The sequence below is a fragment of the Schistocerca serialis genome, chromosome 9, assembly GCF_023864345.2.
Source record: "Schistocerca serialis cubense isolate TAMUIC-IGC-003099 chromosome 9, iqSchSeri2.2, whole genome shotgun sequence".
Lineage (NCBI taxonomy): Eukaryota > Metazoa > Arthropoda > Insecta > Orthoptera > Acrididae > Schistocerca > Schistocerca serialis.
The window spans coordinates 353,031,376-353,048,172 of NC_064646.1; the positions used below are offsets into that span (position 1 = coordinate 353,031,376).

Sequence of the window (16,797 nt, forward strand, 5' to 3'; positions counted from 1 at the left end):
TCATTGCTGTAACATCATTCAGAGGTGTAGTTCGTCTAATAGCCAGTCCATAATAACTCTGAAGGAGGTCTATTTCAGTTTCTATCAATCTGCCTCAGCCAGACAGAATTTTCCATCAGATAGCAACTTTCCTTTCATTTCTCTTCGTACCTTCCTCAATCTAGCACCCATCCTCTTTTGCACATGTCCACAACACTCCAGTTTTGTTACCAAAGGTATCACCATAAACATTGAACTCATTAATTTTATCGAAAGCTTTAGATTCTCCATCACCTAAGTACTTACAATTGTAGAGGTCCATCACACTCCGTACCTCCACTGTACCATCATAATTCTTAGAGTACTGATGTTCAATATGCCCTTCAGTGTTACCATGGCAAGTGTGGCAGTACTTAAATAAACTCTCAATATCAACAACTTTTCCATTCTCCAGAGACGTAGCACATACAACACCATTCAAGGAATGATGGCCTCGATGTTGTCATGTCCCATCAAGTGCAACAGCAATGCCTCGGGTTCCACTAATATTTACAGTTTCTTCTACTGCAAGTTTCATAGATGCCTTAGACACAGCCATCAAGACACCTAAAGGTATTTTTATGTATTTGCTGAACCTACTGGGAGGAGGAGGAAGGTCCATCAAACCACAAAACGTTTGAGCAGACTTTTTCCCTTTTCCTGTTGCACGCATTGCATACACTAACTTCAGATTCACATCATGTGAATTATGCACATCACCAGGAGGCGTGCCATGTGGGAATTACTTTCCTAACGAACTGATACATAGGTTACTTTCAACAGTGTGGCTTGCTTTGTTTGTGACCTGGTTACCACAGAATTTCCTTTTATCGAATTTCTTGATGTGTAGCATAGTTCATATTTATTGCACACTAAAGGATATGTACTTCCACTAATATATGTAGCACTTGGGCAACAAACATTCAGTAACATGTGAATAGACTGCTTCAGCAAAACAAAGGTAACTACTAGCAAAAATAATCATTTACAGACACTAGAAACCTGCACTGTTACCAACATATAGTCTACACTGTATCATACGTAAAATCGCTGGAAACAGAAAGTTCACATTTCTTTTCGAAATAATACTGGTTTCTGCAACAGAAATGAAGGGAGCTTGGCAGCATACATGACGGTAACTATAAAATTTGGTATATATAGGTCATTTTTCATTTGAAACCCCATAATGTGTATATCAATGTAATCAGGAAAGACTATAGAATTTAATAAAGCCATAAAAAATTTCGATTTTTCCACCATTTATAAATAACCTTTATCCCTAACTGTGTGTGTTGAGTCATTTGATAATCCATGATTGCATGCATATTTTAAGATTTAATTGTGCATGGAATTACTGGCTTCAGTTATCATAGTATTACAAAAGCATAAATAGAGTTTGGATGAAAGGGGGAGGGAGGGAGGGATGCAAGGTGCAGTCGGCCTGGACAGAATTATGCAGCCTACAGAATTTTTTTTAGAAACAATTGAAATTCCCACATCGGGAATTCTTAAAGAAATGCAAGCATTGCCATTTGGGCAATATTTTTGTTGATCAACATGATTTTTGGGTGACAGACAAATCCAAATGTATGGATGCATAGATAATTTAAATCTATCATTGGCCTTGCTAGCTATCGACACTGCATATCCTTTTCTTGTCTTATGATTGAAAATCCAAATATTTTTCTATTTTACTATATGGCTGCCAATTCATTTAGGTGATTTTGGGGAAAGGGGTGCCTGGACCTCTTGCCGCCCCCCCCCCCCCCCCTCCTTTCACCCATTTTGGCTATGTCCTTGAACACCTGCATCCCTTCATGCTTGTAGTCTTTTTTTTATGGTACTTTATTGATGTTCATCCATTTGAACAAACCCCAGAAATTATCACCATTAATAATAATAAATAAACCCACCACATGTACACAAACTATTCTACAGGTCATGTTGATACTCGATTTATGTATTACATAATAACAAAAACAAAATCTCGATGTAACACCAACTGTGTGCTAGGCCATCAGATTTTTACCTTGCCCTTGATATATAAATGGTTATCTAATGTGAACACTGATTGGAACTACTTTGTGATTACTGTATCCAGTTGTGCCACAGAGATAAACTATTTTAAATTTTTTTTGTTGGCTATCCATAATTTGTTGTTAATTTAACTATACATAATTTGTTAATAATTTTACAGGTCTCATAGTGGAGCAGGAAGACATGCCATTCAACGATCAGGGTATCTGTCCAGATATGATCATGAACCCCCATGGATTTCCTTCTCGAATGACAGTGGGGAAACTGATTGAACTTTTGGCTGGAAAAGCTGGCTTAATGCAAGGAAAATTTCATTATGGAACAGGTAATAACATTATACACATAGTAGTCATTAAATTGAAAGTTAGTTGAAGTAATGTGAAGTGTAGGTTAAACATTGAATTTTTGAAATGATAGGCTGCAATCAGTATTGCTATTTTCCAATTTAATACTGGATTTTCATCGTATATATATTGCTCTCCTCCTCAAAATTAAGTGTTAAATAATTTCCTAATTTCTGTGACCTGTAGTTTGCTGCATTGCTCATTAACGAGTTTACATATGGTAGGGTGTTGTTTTTACCATGCGAGGACATTGTTGGTTTTAGCACACTGGAGGCAAAGTTATTGCTATGTCCTCAAATCATATAAAGTGTGCAAATATGAAGCTTTGAATTAGCACCAAATTTAAGATGTAATAGACTTATGTATATGGGATTAGCAGCTGATTTTTGTTCCTACATCCCAGTCGAACTCCTTTTTTGGGATAAATTAAAACTGTACTACTACTACTACTACTACTACTACTACTACTACTACTACAAACATAAAAAGGGAAAAAAATTTGACATGCATATGCTGAAAATTTTAATTTCTTACATACTGAAATTGGTGCTCGTTCCTGTGATAAGAAGTATGGGTTTCATAATGCACAGTGTTATTTTCAACCAATGTAATTGGGATTGACACGTATGTCTTCAGAGGTCAGGGATGTTGCTAACCTTGTGTAATGTATGCCTCAATTTTTTATCCATCGTCAGTAAAATAATGTGTCGTCATGGTGAAAGTGCTCAGCTTGGAATGTTCAGTAACTTTGAACAACATGCAAAAATTTCAAGACCCCCTTTCCAAAAAAAGTTCGATTATTTCAAGTTACATGTTGACCTGACTACCTGTTCACATCCCTCCTTATCTGCTGCTCACTGATACTGTCCACTGAAACCTCTTTTGACTACTGATACTGTGATGTAGTTCCTGTTTATTTAAAATAAACCGTGCAAAATTGCCTTACACGGACTGTATTACACAGGTCAGCATTTCTGACATATTTGTCACAAATATTTAAAAATCTAACACACTGGACTCACATTTGGGTGGAGCGGGCTTCCTGTTAATATGTGGTCATCCAAATGTAGGGTTCCTTAAATTGCTAAAGCATATGTCAAGATGGATCCTTTCAAAAATACATAGCTGCTTCCTCGTCCTTTCCTTCCCTTTTTTTGCCACAAAGTACTGTTCTTTGCTGTTACCATCACAATGATAAGTAATGTGCCTTACTTGCTGTGATCAGTCCTTTTAAAGTTTCATATCTCACCTGGCAGGAACCACTGACGCAGCCGCCCAGGGTTAGCCGAGCAGTCTAAGGCGCTGCAGTCATGGACTGTGCGGCTGGTCCCGGTGGAGGTTCGAGTCCTCCCTCGGGCATGGGTGTGTGTGTTTGTCCTTAGGATAATTTAGGTTAAGTAGTGTGTAAGCTTAGGGACTGATGACCTTAGCAATTAAGTCCCATAAGATCTCACAGACATTTGAACATTTTTGAACCACTGATGCAGTTCTCTTTAGGTACTCCCCCTATTCCTCTTGTCCTCTGTCTCTGATCTTCACATTCCAAGTGTCCATAATATCAAAACTTGACTATGAAGAGAAAGATATAGTAATTTTACACCTTTCACTCTCTGTAATTTTATTTTGCTGTAGATCTTTCCAGTCCCCTCCATATATTCGCAGTTTACTTGTTCGCATCTAGCTATTGTCTTCTCTTCATTCAAATTTATTTTTGTGTGCTCCGTAACATGCAGGGATGTGAAGTATGTAGGAGAAAGTTGAAAAATAGGCAAGAGGTAATCAGAATTGTAGCTGTAAGGACATATTGTGAACATTGGATTGATAGCTGTTGGTAATCCGAGTTTGTACCCAGATCTGGCAAACAGTTTGCCACAGTGTTTCAAAAGAGTGTACATTCTGCTATACAGTGAAGCCTTCATTCTAGCACATGCACTTCAGCACAGGAAAACTATATTCTCAGTGCCTTACTGTTGAATACTACAGCAGTGTGTCATTCTATTACTTTATACATGTGTACAAGAATACTAATTGCATTTTATTTTAAACTTCACAATTTCGTGGCTGTAACTAAGCTGGAGGAAATGCTTACAAATGCTGCCTTTTCTGAACCATGCGTTATGTACCATTTTTAAATGAATTTACAAAGTCCGAAATATCATTGTATATAGTTATTTGTGGCTTACGGTGACACTGTAGTATGTTATTTACAAACTAAGCAGCCAATCTTTGTGTAGACTATTGACCTTTTGTTTTCATTTTTCAGCATTTGGAGGTTCTAAAGTGTCAGATGTGTGCGAAGAACTCGCAAAATATGGTTTCAATTACCTTGGGAAAGACTTTTTCTATTCGGGTATTACTGGGGAACCTCTGCAAGCGTACATATATTCTGGGCCGGTAAGTGCACAGCTGATAATGTATGTAAAATTATTAATACCAATTATAAACGATTGAGAAACTATGGGTATCTCAAAAGTAATGATTAATTTTAATGGAACACATATGTAATATAGAAAACACATCTCTAAACAATAATGGCACATATACAGCATTAAAAACCATTAAATTTCAACATGACTGTCATGCATGTGAACATGCAGAGACCAACTTTCTGCTGTAGCCAGGAACATGTTCTGTAATTGATGGCCATGCCAGGTGGCCACGCAGTTTGAGGTGCTGTGTCACGGATGACCTCAGCAGTTTGGTCCCTTAGGAATTCACATACATTTGTAGTTAATGGGGTGTGATGCTGTAAATTTACTCCACAAGCCAATCATGCAGCTGACACAGGGTATTGATTTTAACCCTGTACACAGTGGATTTGATATAACTCCACACATACGGTGAATCTCTACCAATCCACTGTTGAGTGAACATTGGGTTGAAGTACTCTCAAACAATGAGAGCAAAGTGGGGAGAAGTCCTGTCCTGCTTTTACACAACGGAATTCAGAATTCCATCAGATTCCAATTACATTTCCAGAAAAAGCTCAAACACATCAAGGTAATTTTTACCTGTTATTGTTTGCTCTCCAGAGAAAAATGTCCATTTTGTCTTAGGTAATCCCCAGTCATACATTCAGTTCTGGGGTTTTCCCATTCTTACATTGCAGGATTGTCATCGTCCCATATCTGCCAGTTGTGATGATTTACAAAACCATGTGTGAAATGTAGATTCAATTGAGAAGAGCAGAGTATCTAACAGATTTTAATTTTCCACAGCCTCCAAAGGGCAGCGCACATTTTCATTTGGGCTACATAATCTTCCTTCTCCAGGTGATGCATTACCCAGGTGTGATATGCCATCTTCTTCAGCGTAAAATAAAGAGTCTGCTAGACAACGGATTGTAGAATGGTTAGCTCATGGCTCAGCCAGCAAATGGAAACATGCAGGCTTGTTTCAATGGACTTTTCGATTCTCTGGACTGTGTCAGAATTTGATGACAGTCCAGGCCATTCCTCATTAAGCACACTTCCTCTTCATCTGAATTTGTTGACTCGTCTTTGTTGGTGGTCTTTTTCCACATATTCATTGTACCCAACTCACACACCTTCTTGGTTGTTTTACCACCAAGTTTCCAGGAAACCGTGGCTCTTCTTTCATCAACAGAGAGCGTCTTAAAGGTCTGTGAAAGAAGAATTTATGGCATTAAAGTTTTTATGAAATGCATGTTAGTTTTGTGATGCCCTATATTTTTGTAACAAGATTATTTCGACAGCATTCAAGCTGTAAATGTGGCCTGGACAGGATATTTAGCATACTCAGATTTACTTAATATACATGGTGTCTCAGAAGAAATGGTTGATATTCAGGAATATAACAGGAACTCTTATTTAAAGCAAAAATCTTTGTATGGACATATGCCCTGTTTTGAATGTTTTCAAAGATAGAACACATTTAATGTCACTTTTTCTTTAACAACTTGAAAACTACATCATCTGGTGAAAATGTGTCACAGTACAATATTAAACCCTCATAAAATTTCCTACAAAAGAAGGTCCTATTAAACTTTTTTCTCTAAGGCTAATAGTTTGCACAAAGCGAGCAAGAGAATATTGAAAATCTGACATGATGTGCACGTGTTGTAGCTTATGTGGTTTTGTTGACCAATTTGAAGTGGTTTCCTGACTTGTGGTACATCAGGTGTCCGGTATCAAATTGTTAACCTAGACTTCCTCTGCACTGGTGTGGTATTTTGTGAACAATGACAATTGAATAATACAGAGAATAACAATGTACATTAAATGTTTTTTTTATCTTGGATGCCATTCAAAATAGGGCATATGTCCATATGATGTTTCTTTTGCTTCAAATAATCTGTGTGTCATTTTCCTGAATGCCAACCATTTCTTCTGGGACACTCAGTAGAAATGTAAATCCCCCCTCCCCCTGCATTTATTTATTATAAGAATGGCACAACAGCCTATCGTCTCCCTGTGTGAGTTGAAGACATTATGATAAATAACAAACCAACTCAAACAAAGTCTTAGTGTTTGTGATATGCCATTATGTTCTTCCAGTTGCTGTCCAACAAGATATATGTATGTTTAAATTTAGACTTCACTTCCTGTTAATTACCTCAATGTGTTGCTGATGCAAATATCACAGCTTGCTGAGTCTGATGCTCAGTTCTGTTAGACCGTTATGTAGTGAATATGACTTGATACTTTTGCTTGAGAGTATTACTGGACATATAAGACATCACTGTCTACAGATTCCATAACTGTGTTATATTTGTGTGTTTTAAAATTTTTGTTACTGTCAAATGTGAGAGCAGTGAACCATGCTCTGTAGCTAGATTTACTAATAAAGGTTAGTTTATGATGTCAGATCCATGTTGTGCCCACTCAGGCATCATAACAGACTACAGTACAGCAGTGACATTTGTACAAAAGTGATTGACTGTACATACTAGATGCCCCTATTGCAGCTGTATTTCAAATATAATAAAAGCACAGTAGCAGACCATCACAAAATGACATTTAAAAGTTCCTACAATGTTTAAAAAAATGCAAACGTAAAATATTCTCTTCCCAGGGGATAAATGTCTGAAATGTACAATATGTATACAAAAAATATTATTTATTGAAGGAAATAACAATTAAAAGCAAACATAATACCTAGCAAGATACAACTCATATCAGGTAACTCATGTTGTGACCCAGAAAAGATACAAAACTTTCTACAGCGCATTTTTTTGCAACTTTGTCATTTCTGAGTATATTTAGTGCATGCGTAACAGCAGTTTTTACATTGTCAGTGGTCTCAAAATCATGTCCATTCAAGGGTGCATTGATGTAGGGAAACAAGAAACAGTCTACTGGAATAAAAACAGGACTGTTGGGGGCTAGTTTTGACCAAATAATCCACAAATAATCCATCACTACATGCATCCATGTGCTGACTGTGATGTTTGTCGCATGGAGTTTTGTCTCTCTGTCTCAGGGTCATATTCAAAAACCCAAGAGTCATCTCCCTTTATAACATTGTCAGAAAAAATAGCATCATTTCTACACAACTCCATAAGTTCTTTACAAACAAGCACTGGGTTGAACTTATGGACGTGTCCAAATTTTTGGGACCAGTTTTAAGCACCCATTCTTCATCTTCAGTTGTTTGGCTTCAGTCATGTGCGCAATGGTTTTGGGTATAACCAGAATCTGAGCTACCAAAAGAACACTCATTCTACAACCTGTGTTCAAAAGCTCATGCATCTTTTGACAATGAAGAACATCCATAGCAAGTTCCATCGGCAGCATCACCTGGCCTTCCAAAAATGCTTTGTGAAACCAAAATCCTGCTACTTAATCATTAGAAATGTTTTGATAGTGGACTTTCCAAGTTGCACATAGAATTTGATTGAGTACTATTGTTCGTGGGAACTGGACCGCCAATTAGAGGTTCATATAGGGAGACATTCTGACTCTCCAGGAGCTCAAGGGAAAATTGGGTTGGACGTGTTTGGAAGCTAACTACCCCCACTGACTAGCCTGGGTAAGTAGACTGCACTCCCACCACTAGGACTGTCAAAATAAAATTGGTGACAGACCATGTACTTCTGCTATGAAATAGTTTGCTTCTACACATGGTGTGAGGTACTTTAGCACTGACTGGAGGGTCATTAAAGGCTTTAACTGTGAGTGCAAACATTGACAATTAATAAGAAGCCACATGATGCCTGACGCCACCAACAAACTAATTACCATCTGTTCATAATATGCTCTAGACCAGTTCAGTAAAAGTCATCTAGCCAATGTTCTATTTTTTACCATAGCGAGTACTATAGTGCATTTAAAATGAATTGCGACTTTTGATGTTTGGCTCAGCAGGGGGGGGGGGGGGGGGGCAGGGGGGGGTTCACGTTTGACGCTGTTGCCCAAGGAACACCAATGGCAAGCCTGCTTTCTCTCCCACGCTGCCAGTGGTGTCCTGCAATGCATGCACCTATGTTCGTCGTCTCTTGTTGGAGTGTGGTATTTTCTGGCGCTGAAGTGTTCTGCAGTGGTCAGGTGTCATGAACGAGTATTTTTGTGTTGGCGTTGCATTTATAACAACAGTGCAGCATGTCAGAACACAAGATTCACAGTGAAAGAGGTTCTCCAAGAACATGTTTACAGCTGCAAAGGTAATGCTCTGGTGCAAAGTATTTCTCCGAATTTGACAATAGTAATGGACAGTGCACATACCAATCTGTTGTGATAGATGTATCTCCAACAATGCAGTCTAGGAAAGCAGATATTTTATTATGTGTAGAAAGAATTGGCCCACTGGATAAAGTTGAATGTAGCATGTATAATGCAGAGTTAATGGAACTTGTAGTGCCACACAAGCCAAATACACCACATTACCAGGTCGCTGAACTGGCTAACGCTAAAAGGCATAGTTTAATCAGGCTTTCTTTGTATCATGCTCGTTTAAAGAATATATGGTCCTAGATAAGAAGTAATGTGACAAGAAACAACAAGAAATTTATGGACAGTGAGGTTGAAATGCTGACGAAAGAAGCCATTGTAAATGTTACACCGCAGGACTGGTCTTGAATTATCGGCCATATCAAGAAGATAGTTGAGGAGACGTGGATTCATAAGGGACTGTGATGAGTTTGAGTAATACATAACTTCTCTTGTGCCATGTTAAAATGTGCTTCTTTTACCTAAACACAGCAAAATTTGCAAATATTCATGTCACTAACATTCTAATGCAGTTGAAATTATGACAGAATCCTAAAACAGTGTGTCATTAAACTGACAACTGAGAACAAGTCAGGTTAATAGTTATGAGAAAGCCCATTCTCAGTATAAAAATAAACATTTAACTTCTTCACTTACACTGTTGCAAAACCTGCAGAAATTTTCATTTCACCAGGTATTTGTGGACCTTAAAAGTTACAATATTCCATCTAAAAAACTGTAGTTTCTTGAATATAGCGGTATATATGGAAGTTTCACATATCACTCATATAGTAAAATACTCTCCTCTTTGCGTGCTAACATTTGCCAAAATCTTGTTTTGATATCTGAGATCGTTTGTGAGCTACAAGGGAATTATGAATGTTTAATTCTGGTTTATTTACTGGTGGATGCATTCTTGATGGAACCCTTTACATTGATTCCATTTTCTCGATGTTGGAGACAGATAGCAATATCCTTCAAAGTTTAAAGATTAATTCAATATGTTATCTAAATTTCATCAGCCACAGCATATGAACTAACATGCACCAAATGCGTATTCATAGTGAGTCATGTTTTTTACTGCAAGCTTTAAGAATTTCGTGTTGTAGTTTGCCTGATATTGAAGTATCACAATAATTATGACCATTAACGAAATGATAGGCAGTTCATCATGAAGCTGACGAATGAAGCTGTAAGATGTACAAGAGTCAGTGTTTATTACAGAATAATTTCTTTAGAATGGTTTGAGAAAGATTGCTGATCGGCTGGCTTGTGCTGCTTGCAGTTCATGCACTCAAGTGAGCTACAGCATTCAGCACATGCTGACAACTACGGCACCAACGACATGCTCCGTACTGAACTGTCAAAAGTTGCAATTAATTTTAAACACATTATAACACCCAAGAAACCAACAGTGTGATTATTATTAATGGGATGGACATATTATTGTTTTTAAATTGTAGTTTGCAGTGGATATAAAACTACCATCAAATTAGCCATAATTTGAGGATGGAATGTAACAATATTATGAAAAGGAAAGTCGCCACTCACCATATAGTGGAGATGCTGAATTGCAGATAGGCACAACAGAAAGACTGTCACAAATAAGCTTTCGGCCTGCAAGGCCTGACTCATGCAAATGCAGTGAGTTTGTGTGTGTGTGCGTGTGGGGGAAGTTATCTATTTTTGACAAAGGCCTTGCTGTCCAAAAAGCTTATTTGTGACAGTCTTTTTGTTGTGCCTATCTGCAACTCAGCATCTCCGCTATATAGTGAGTGGCAACTTTCCTCTTCATAATATTGTAGCCGTAATTGGAAATGGACTATTCGTGTGGGTTATAAAAATAGTCAAGATAACTTATTTACATTCATGCAGCTGACAAGCCTAATTCATTTATTTTTATTGACTGGAACTTGTCACATTGAAATGCATGTTTTATAATTAGGAAATGTAATTAATGGAAGTCCCCAAGCTCTGAAAAAGTAAAATAATAAACTGGTAGCCAAGATTGCTGGAATTTCTTTTTTATTCCATGATTACCGGTTTCGGTGAAAATAAAGAAGCCATCATCGGACCTTAGGACACATACAGGTTACAGCATCAAGGCAAACAGTGGCGATATTAATAGTTGCCTATAACACGCAGGCCTTACAAAATTGTTGTAAGTAGCACATAGGCATCCAAGAGAGATGACATTATAAATGTTAAGTGTCTCCATCACGTACAAACGCAAGCTAGCTTACAGCACGTTTGCTCTGAAAAATATTAATGGAGTAACACTACAACACTTAAGAAGAAACAAAAACTTGTCATGCCGCACAGTGTGATCCAAGATTTAGCGCATCAGTGCTTTGAAAAACAAATGCCTCGTAGTGAGGTCCAAAATTTAGCACATTAATGCTTTGAAAAACAGGTGGGAGAACAGCATGAAAACAATTACAAGGAACAAAAAACTGTAAAGTCTTGCAGTGAGGACCAAAGTATAGCACATGATTACTTTAAAAAATTGTTATGAAACAGCACAAAAAAAGATAAAAAATAAAAATAAACTTGACAATCACTTTGACATATTCTTTACTTTTACAGAAAAAATAGGCAGGATTTCTGACTTCCTGCTGTTGCTGTTAATATTATTGCGGTTAGAAACATTCCTACCCAAGCACTTTGAGAAATCAATGTTATTTGGGTTTCATGGGTACAACCCAGTAGCTCTGAAACCATTTTTAATTGTGTTTTCAAGGTCCATTTTTTCAATCATTTCTTTCAAGATTGGTGCAAAGTCCTCTTTAGTTATAGCTTTTCCACCGCTGTTTGTTTGCCATGTGAATGCAGCATTCTTCCATTCACTTTCGAGAGGTCTGAAGGCAGCAACATCAGCAGGCTGTAATATTCGTGTAGAATTGGGATACAAAGATGTCAGAATAATTTTAAGATCTTTACACAGCTCGCTCAAATGGTATGTTAAATGGGTTGAGATATGGATGAAAAACGTTAGCTATGAACTCGAAGAAAACTTCAGATTTCATCCATCCATTGTCGTTTCTCCCGATGCCCCGCTTTTCAGGAACCTTGCTGATAACGTTGGTAGGAATTCTCTGATAGGGTTAAATTATCATTGGAGGGCACATCTTTCCATCTGCTGAGAATGTGCACATGACAGTGAAAGTAGCATTGGCTGGACCTTTCTCTACTTCATAGACATTTTTACAGCCTGTGGGTGCAAGTACAATATCTTTCTTAGGGCATAGAACAAAATTAGTTTCATCGCCACTGAAAATATGGCTTGGACATGACAGCACATCAAATACATTTTCCTCCTTAAGGGGGTCTTCTGTGGATGTAAACCATCCTCTCACATCTTGTTCACTAACACAAGCACTAGCAGCAGTTACACCCTCAGGTGTTCTTTCAGAAACTTCCGGATGACTTTCTAAAAAGGCAGAATACCATTTGTTACCAGGGGTGCCATCCTTAAAAAGATTAGGACGTTTACTGTTATGAAGAAATTCTCGCACGCTTGCCTGAATATCTTGTTTTCGCTCTGGGAATCCCTTCCGAGCACATTCAAAGATCCACCTGAAAAGACAATTAAGAATATTGTCAGATATAATGAATTAGCTTGTAAATTGTCACTGAATCAATCTACAGCGGTAGCAATACTCACCAAACAAGGGTGTTTTCCTCCTCTGTGCTCAGTATAGGCGCTGGCCCATGGGATGTTTTGGTATATTTATTACTCAGCCGGAATTGTAATGTTGATCTGGGAATTCTGTACATTCTGGAAGCTGCTTTGAATCAGATGCCTTTCTTAACTTCTTGGAGTGCTTTCTGAAGGCTTTCTTCACTGTATGAATCTTTTCGCCAAGGACCCATATTTCATTCAGTTTACTTCTGTAATGAAAGAGATGCAGAAAAATGTTTAAATCAATGCCAATTAATAATTTTCCCGTGATTGGTACATAATTTTCCAGTTATTGGCACACAATGTTCTAGTTGTTGGCGGTGCCATTAACTGGTTACAGTTATCATTTGAAGTTGCTGTTTTTACAGCTACATTTATTTCCCATTCTTATCAAGATTAAAATGAATTTCACTATGAAAAGGAATCAATGCAAAATACCAGTTGTTGGCACCTGGTGCCAATAATTAGAATTACAGGCTTTGCAAAATCCAGTTATTGGCACAGCTTAAACTTCTACACTTTTGAGGTTAGAATGTTTCAATTTATTCCGGTAACTCCATACTGATTGTATTTGATAACCATGGTATCCCCCCCCCATGAACCATGGACCTTGCCGTTGGTGGGGAGGCTTGCGTGCCTCAGCGATACAGATAGCCGTACCGTAGGTGCAACCACAACGGAGGGGTATCTGTTGAGAGGCCAGACAAACGTGTGGTTCCTGAAGAGGGGCAGCAGCCTTTTCAGTAGTTGCAAGGGCAACAGTCTGGATGATTGACTGATCTGGCCTTGTAACAATAACCAAAACGGCCTTGCTGTGCTGGTACTGCGAACGGCTGAAAGCAAGGGGAAACTACAGCCGTAATTTTTCCCGAGGGCATGCAGCTTTACTGTATGATTACATGATGATGGCGTCCTCTTGGGTAAAATATTCCGGAGGTAAAATAGTCCCCCATTCGGATCTCCGGGCGGGGACTACTCAAGAGGATGTCGTTATCAGGAGAAAGAAAACTGGCGTTCTACGGATCGGAGCGTGGAATGTCAGATCCCTTAATCGGGCAGGTAGGTTAGAAAATTTAAAAAGGGAAATGGATAGGTTGAAGTTAGATATAGTGGGAATTAGTGAAGTTCGGTGGCAGGAGGAACAAGACTTCTGGTCAGGTGACTACAGGGTTATAAACACAAAATCAAATAGGGGTAATGCAGGAGTAGGTTTAATAATGAATAGGAAAATAGGAATGCGGGTAAGCTACTACAAACAGCATAGTGAACGCATTATTGTGGCCAAGATAGATACGAAGCCCACACCTACTACAGTAGTACAAGTTTATATGCCAACTAGCTCTGCAGATGACGAAGAAATTGAAGAAATGTATGATGAAATAAAAGAAATTATTCAGATTGTGAAGGGAGACGAAAATTTAATAGTCATGGGTGACTGGAATTCGAGTGTAGGAAAAGGGAGAGAAGGAAACATAGTAGGTGAATATGGATTGGGGGACAGAAATGAAAGAGGAAGCCGCCTGGTAGAATTTTGCACAGAGCACAACATAATCATAACTAACACTTGGTTTAAGAATCATGAAAGAAGGTTGTATACATGGAAGAACCCTGGAGATACTAAAAGGTATCAGATAGATTATATAATGGTAAGACAGAGATTTAGGAACCAGGTTTTAAATTGTAAGACATTTCCAGGGGCAGATGTGGACTCTGACCACAATCTATTGGTTATGACCTGTAGATTAAAACTGAAGAAACTGCAAAAAGGTGAGAATGTAAGGAGATGGGACCTGGATAAACTAAAAGAACCAGAGGTTGTACAGAGATTCAGGGAGAGCATAAGGGAGCAATTGACAGGAATGGGGGAAATAAATACAGTAGAAGAAGAATGGGTAGCTTTGAGGGATGAAGTAGTGAAGGCAGCAGTGGATCAAGTAGGTAAAAAGACGAGGGCTAGTAGAAATCCTTGGGTAACAGAAGAAATATTGAATTTAATTGATGAAAGGAGAAAATATAAAAATGCAGTAAGTGAAACAGGCAAAAAGGAATACAAACGTCTCAAAAATGAGATCGACAGGAAGTGCAAAATGGCTAAGCAGGGATGGCTAGAGGACAAATGTAAGGATGTAGAGGCCTATCTCACTAGGGGTAAGATAGATACCGCCTACAGGAAAATTAAAGAGACCTTTGGAGATAAGAGAACGACTTGTATGAATATCAAGAGCTCAGATGGAAACCCAGTTCTTAGCAAAGAAGGGAAAGCAGAAAGGTGGAAGGAGTATATAGAGGGTCTATACAAGGGCGAGGTACTTGAGGACAATATTATGGAAATGGAAGAGGATGTAGATGAAGATGAAATGGGAGATATGATACTGCGTGAAGAGTTTGACAGAGCACTGAAAGACCTGAGTCGAAACAAGGCCCCCGGAGTAGACAATATTCCATTGGAACTACTGACGGCCGTGGGAGAGCCAGTCCTGACAAAACTCTACCATCTGGTGAGCAAGATGTATGAAACAGGCGAAATACCCACAGACTTCAAGAAGAATATAATAATTCCAATCCCAAAGAAAGCAGGTGTTGACAGATGTGAAAATTACCGAACTATCAGCTTAATAAGCCACAGCTGCAAAATACTAACACGAATTCTTTACAGACGAATGGAAAAACTAGTAGAAGCCAACCTCGGGGAAGATCAGTTTGGATTCCGTAGAAACACTGGAACACGTGAGGCAATACTGACCTTACGACTTATCTTAGAAGAAAGATTAAGGAAAGGCAAACCTACATTTCTAGCATGTGTAGACTTAGAGAAAGCTTTTGACAATGTTGACTGGAATACTCTCTTTCAAATTCTAAAGGTGGCAGGGGTAAAATACAGGGAGCGAAAGGCTATCTACAATTTGTACAGAAACCAGATGGCAGTTATAAGAGTCGAGGGACATGAAAGGGAAGCAGTGGTTGGGAAGGGAGTAAGACAGGGTTGTAGCCTCTCCCCGATGTTGTTCAATCTGTATATTGAGCAAGCAGTAAAGGAAACAAAAGAAAAATTCGGAGTAGGTATTAAAATTCATGGAGTAGAAATAAAAACTTTGAGGTTCGCCGATGACATTGTAATTCTGTCAGAGACAGCAAAGGACTTGGAAGAGCAGTTGAATGGAATGGACAGTGTCTTGAAAGGAGGATATAAGATGAACATCAACAAAAGCAAAACAAGGATAATGGAATGTAGTCTAATTAAGTCGGGTGATGCTGAGGGAATTAGATTAGGAAATGAGACACTTAAAGTAGTAAAGGAGTTTTGCTATTTGGGGAGCAAAATAACTGATGATGGTCGAAGTAGAGAGGATATAAAATGTAGACTGGCAATGGCAAGGAAAGCGTTTCTGAACAAGAGAAATTTGTTAACATCCAGTATTGATTTAAGTGTCAGGAAGTCATTTCTGAAAGTATTCGTATGGAGTGTAGCCATGTATGGAAGTGAAACATGGACGATAAATAGTTTGGACAAGAAGAGAATAGAAGCTTTCGAAATGTGGTGCTACAGAAGAATGCTGAAGATTAGATGGGTAGATCACATAACTAATGAGGAAGTATTGAATAGGATTGGGGAGAAGAGAAGTTTGTGGCACAACTTGACCAGAAGAAGGGATCGGTTGGTAGGACATGTTCTGAGGCACCAAGGGATCACCAATTTAGTATTGGAGGGGAGCGTGGAGGGTAAAAATCGTAGAGGGAGACCAAGAGATGAATACACTAAGCAGATTCAGAAGGATGTAGGTTGCAGTAGGTACTGGGAGATGAAAAAGCTTGCACAGGATAGAGTAGCATGGAGAGCTGCATCAAACCAGTCTCAGGACTGAAGACCACAACAACAACAACAACAACCATGGTATCATAATTTTGAGATATGAGATGTCCACACAATTACAGCACTTAATATATGGCAGTATTTCTTAACTTACCTCTTAGAAAACCCTTTCTTGCACAGTGAACTTCACAACACTCGACTTCAGGTCAGCTTCCCGCCAAACCAGTTCCCATAAGG

At 38.5% G+C, this 16,797-nt stretch overlaps 1 protein-coding gene across 1 annotated transcript in view; it reads left to right on the top strand.

Moving 5' to 3' along the window:
• LOC126418465 (DNA-directed RNA polymerase III subunit RPC2) overlaps positions 1-16,797 on the top strand; it is a 187,262-nt gene that overhangs the window by 154,889 nt on the left and 15,576 nt on the right. Inside the window, exons 18-19 of the mRNA XM_050085233.1 lie at positions 2,216-2,380; positions 4,663-4,793. Coding sequence (XP_049941190.1) covers positions 2,216-2,380; positions 4,663-4,793 — 296 coding nt within the window. The remainder of the gene's footprint in view (positions 1-2,215; positions 2,381-4,662; positions 4,794-16,797) is intronic.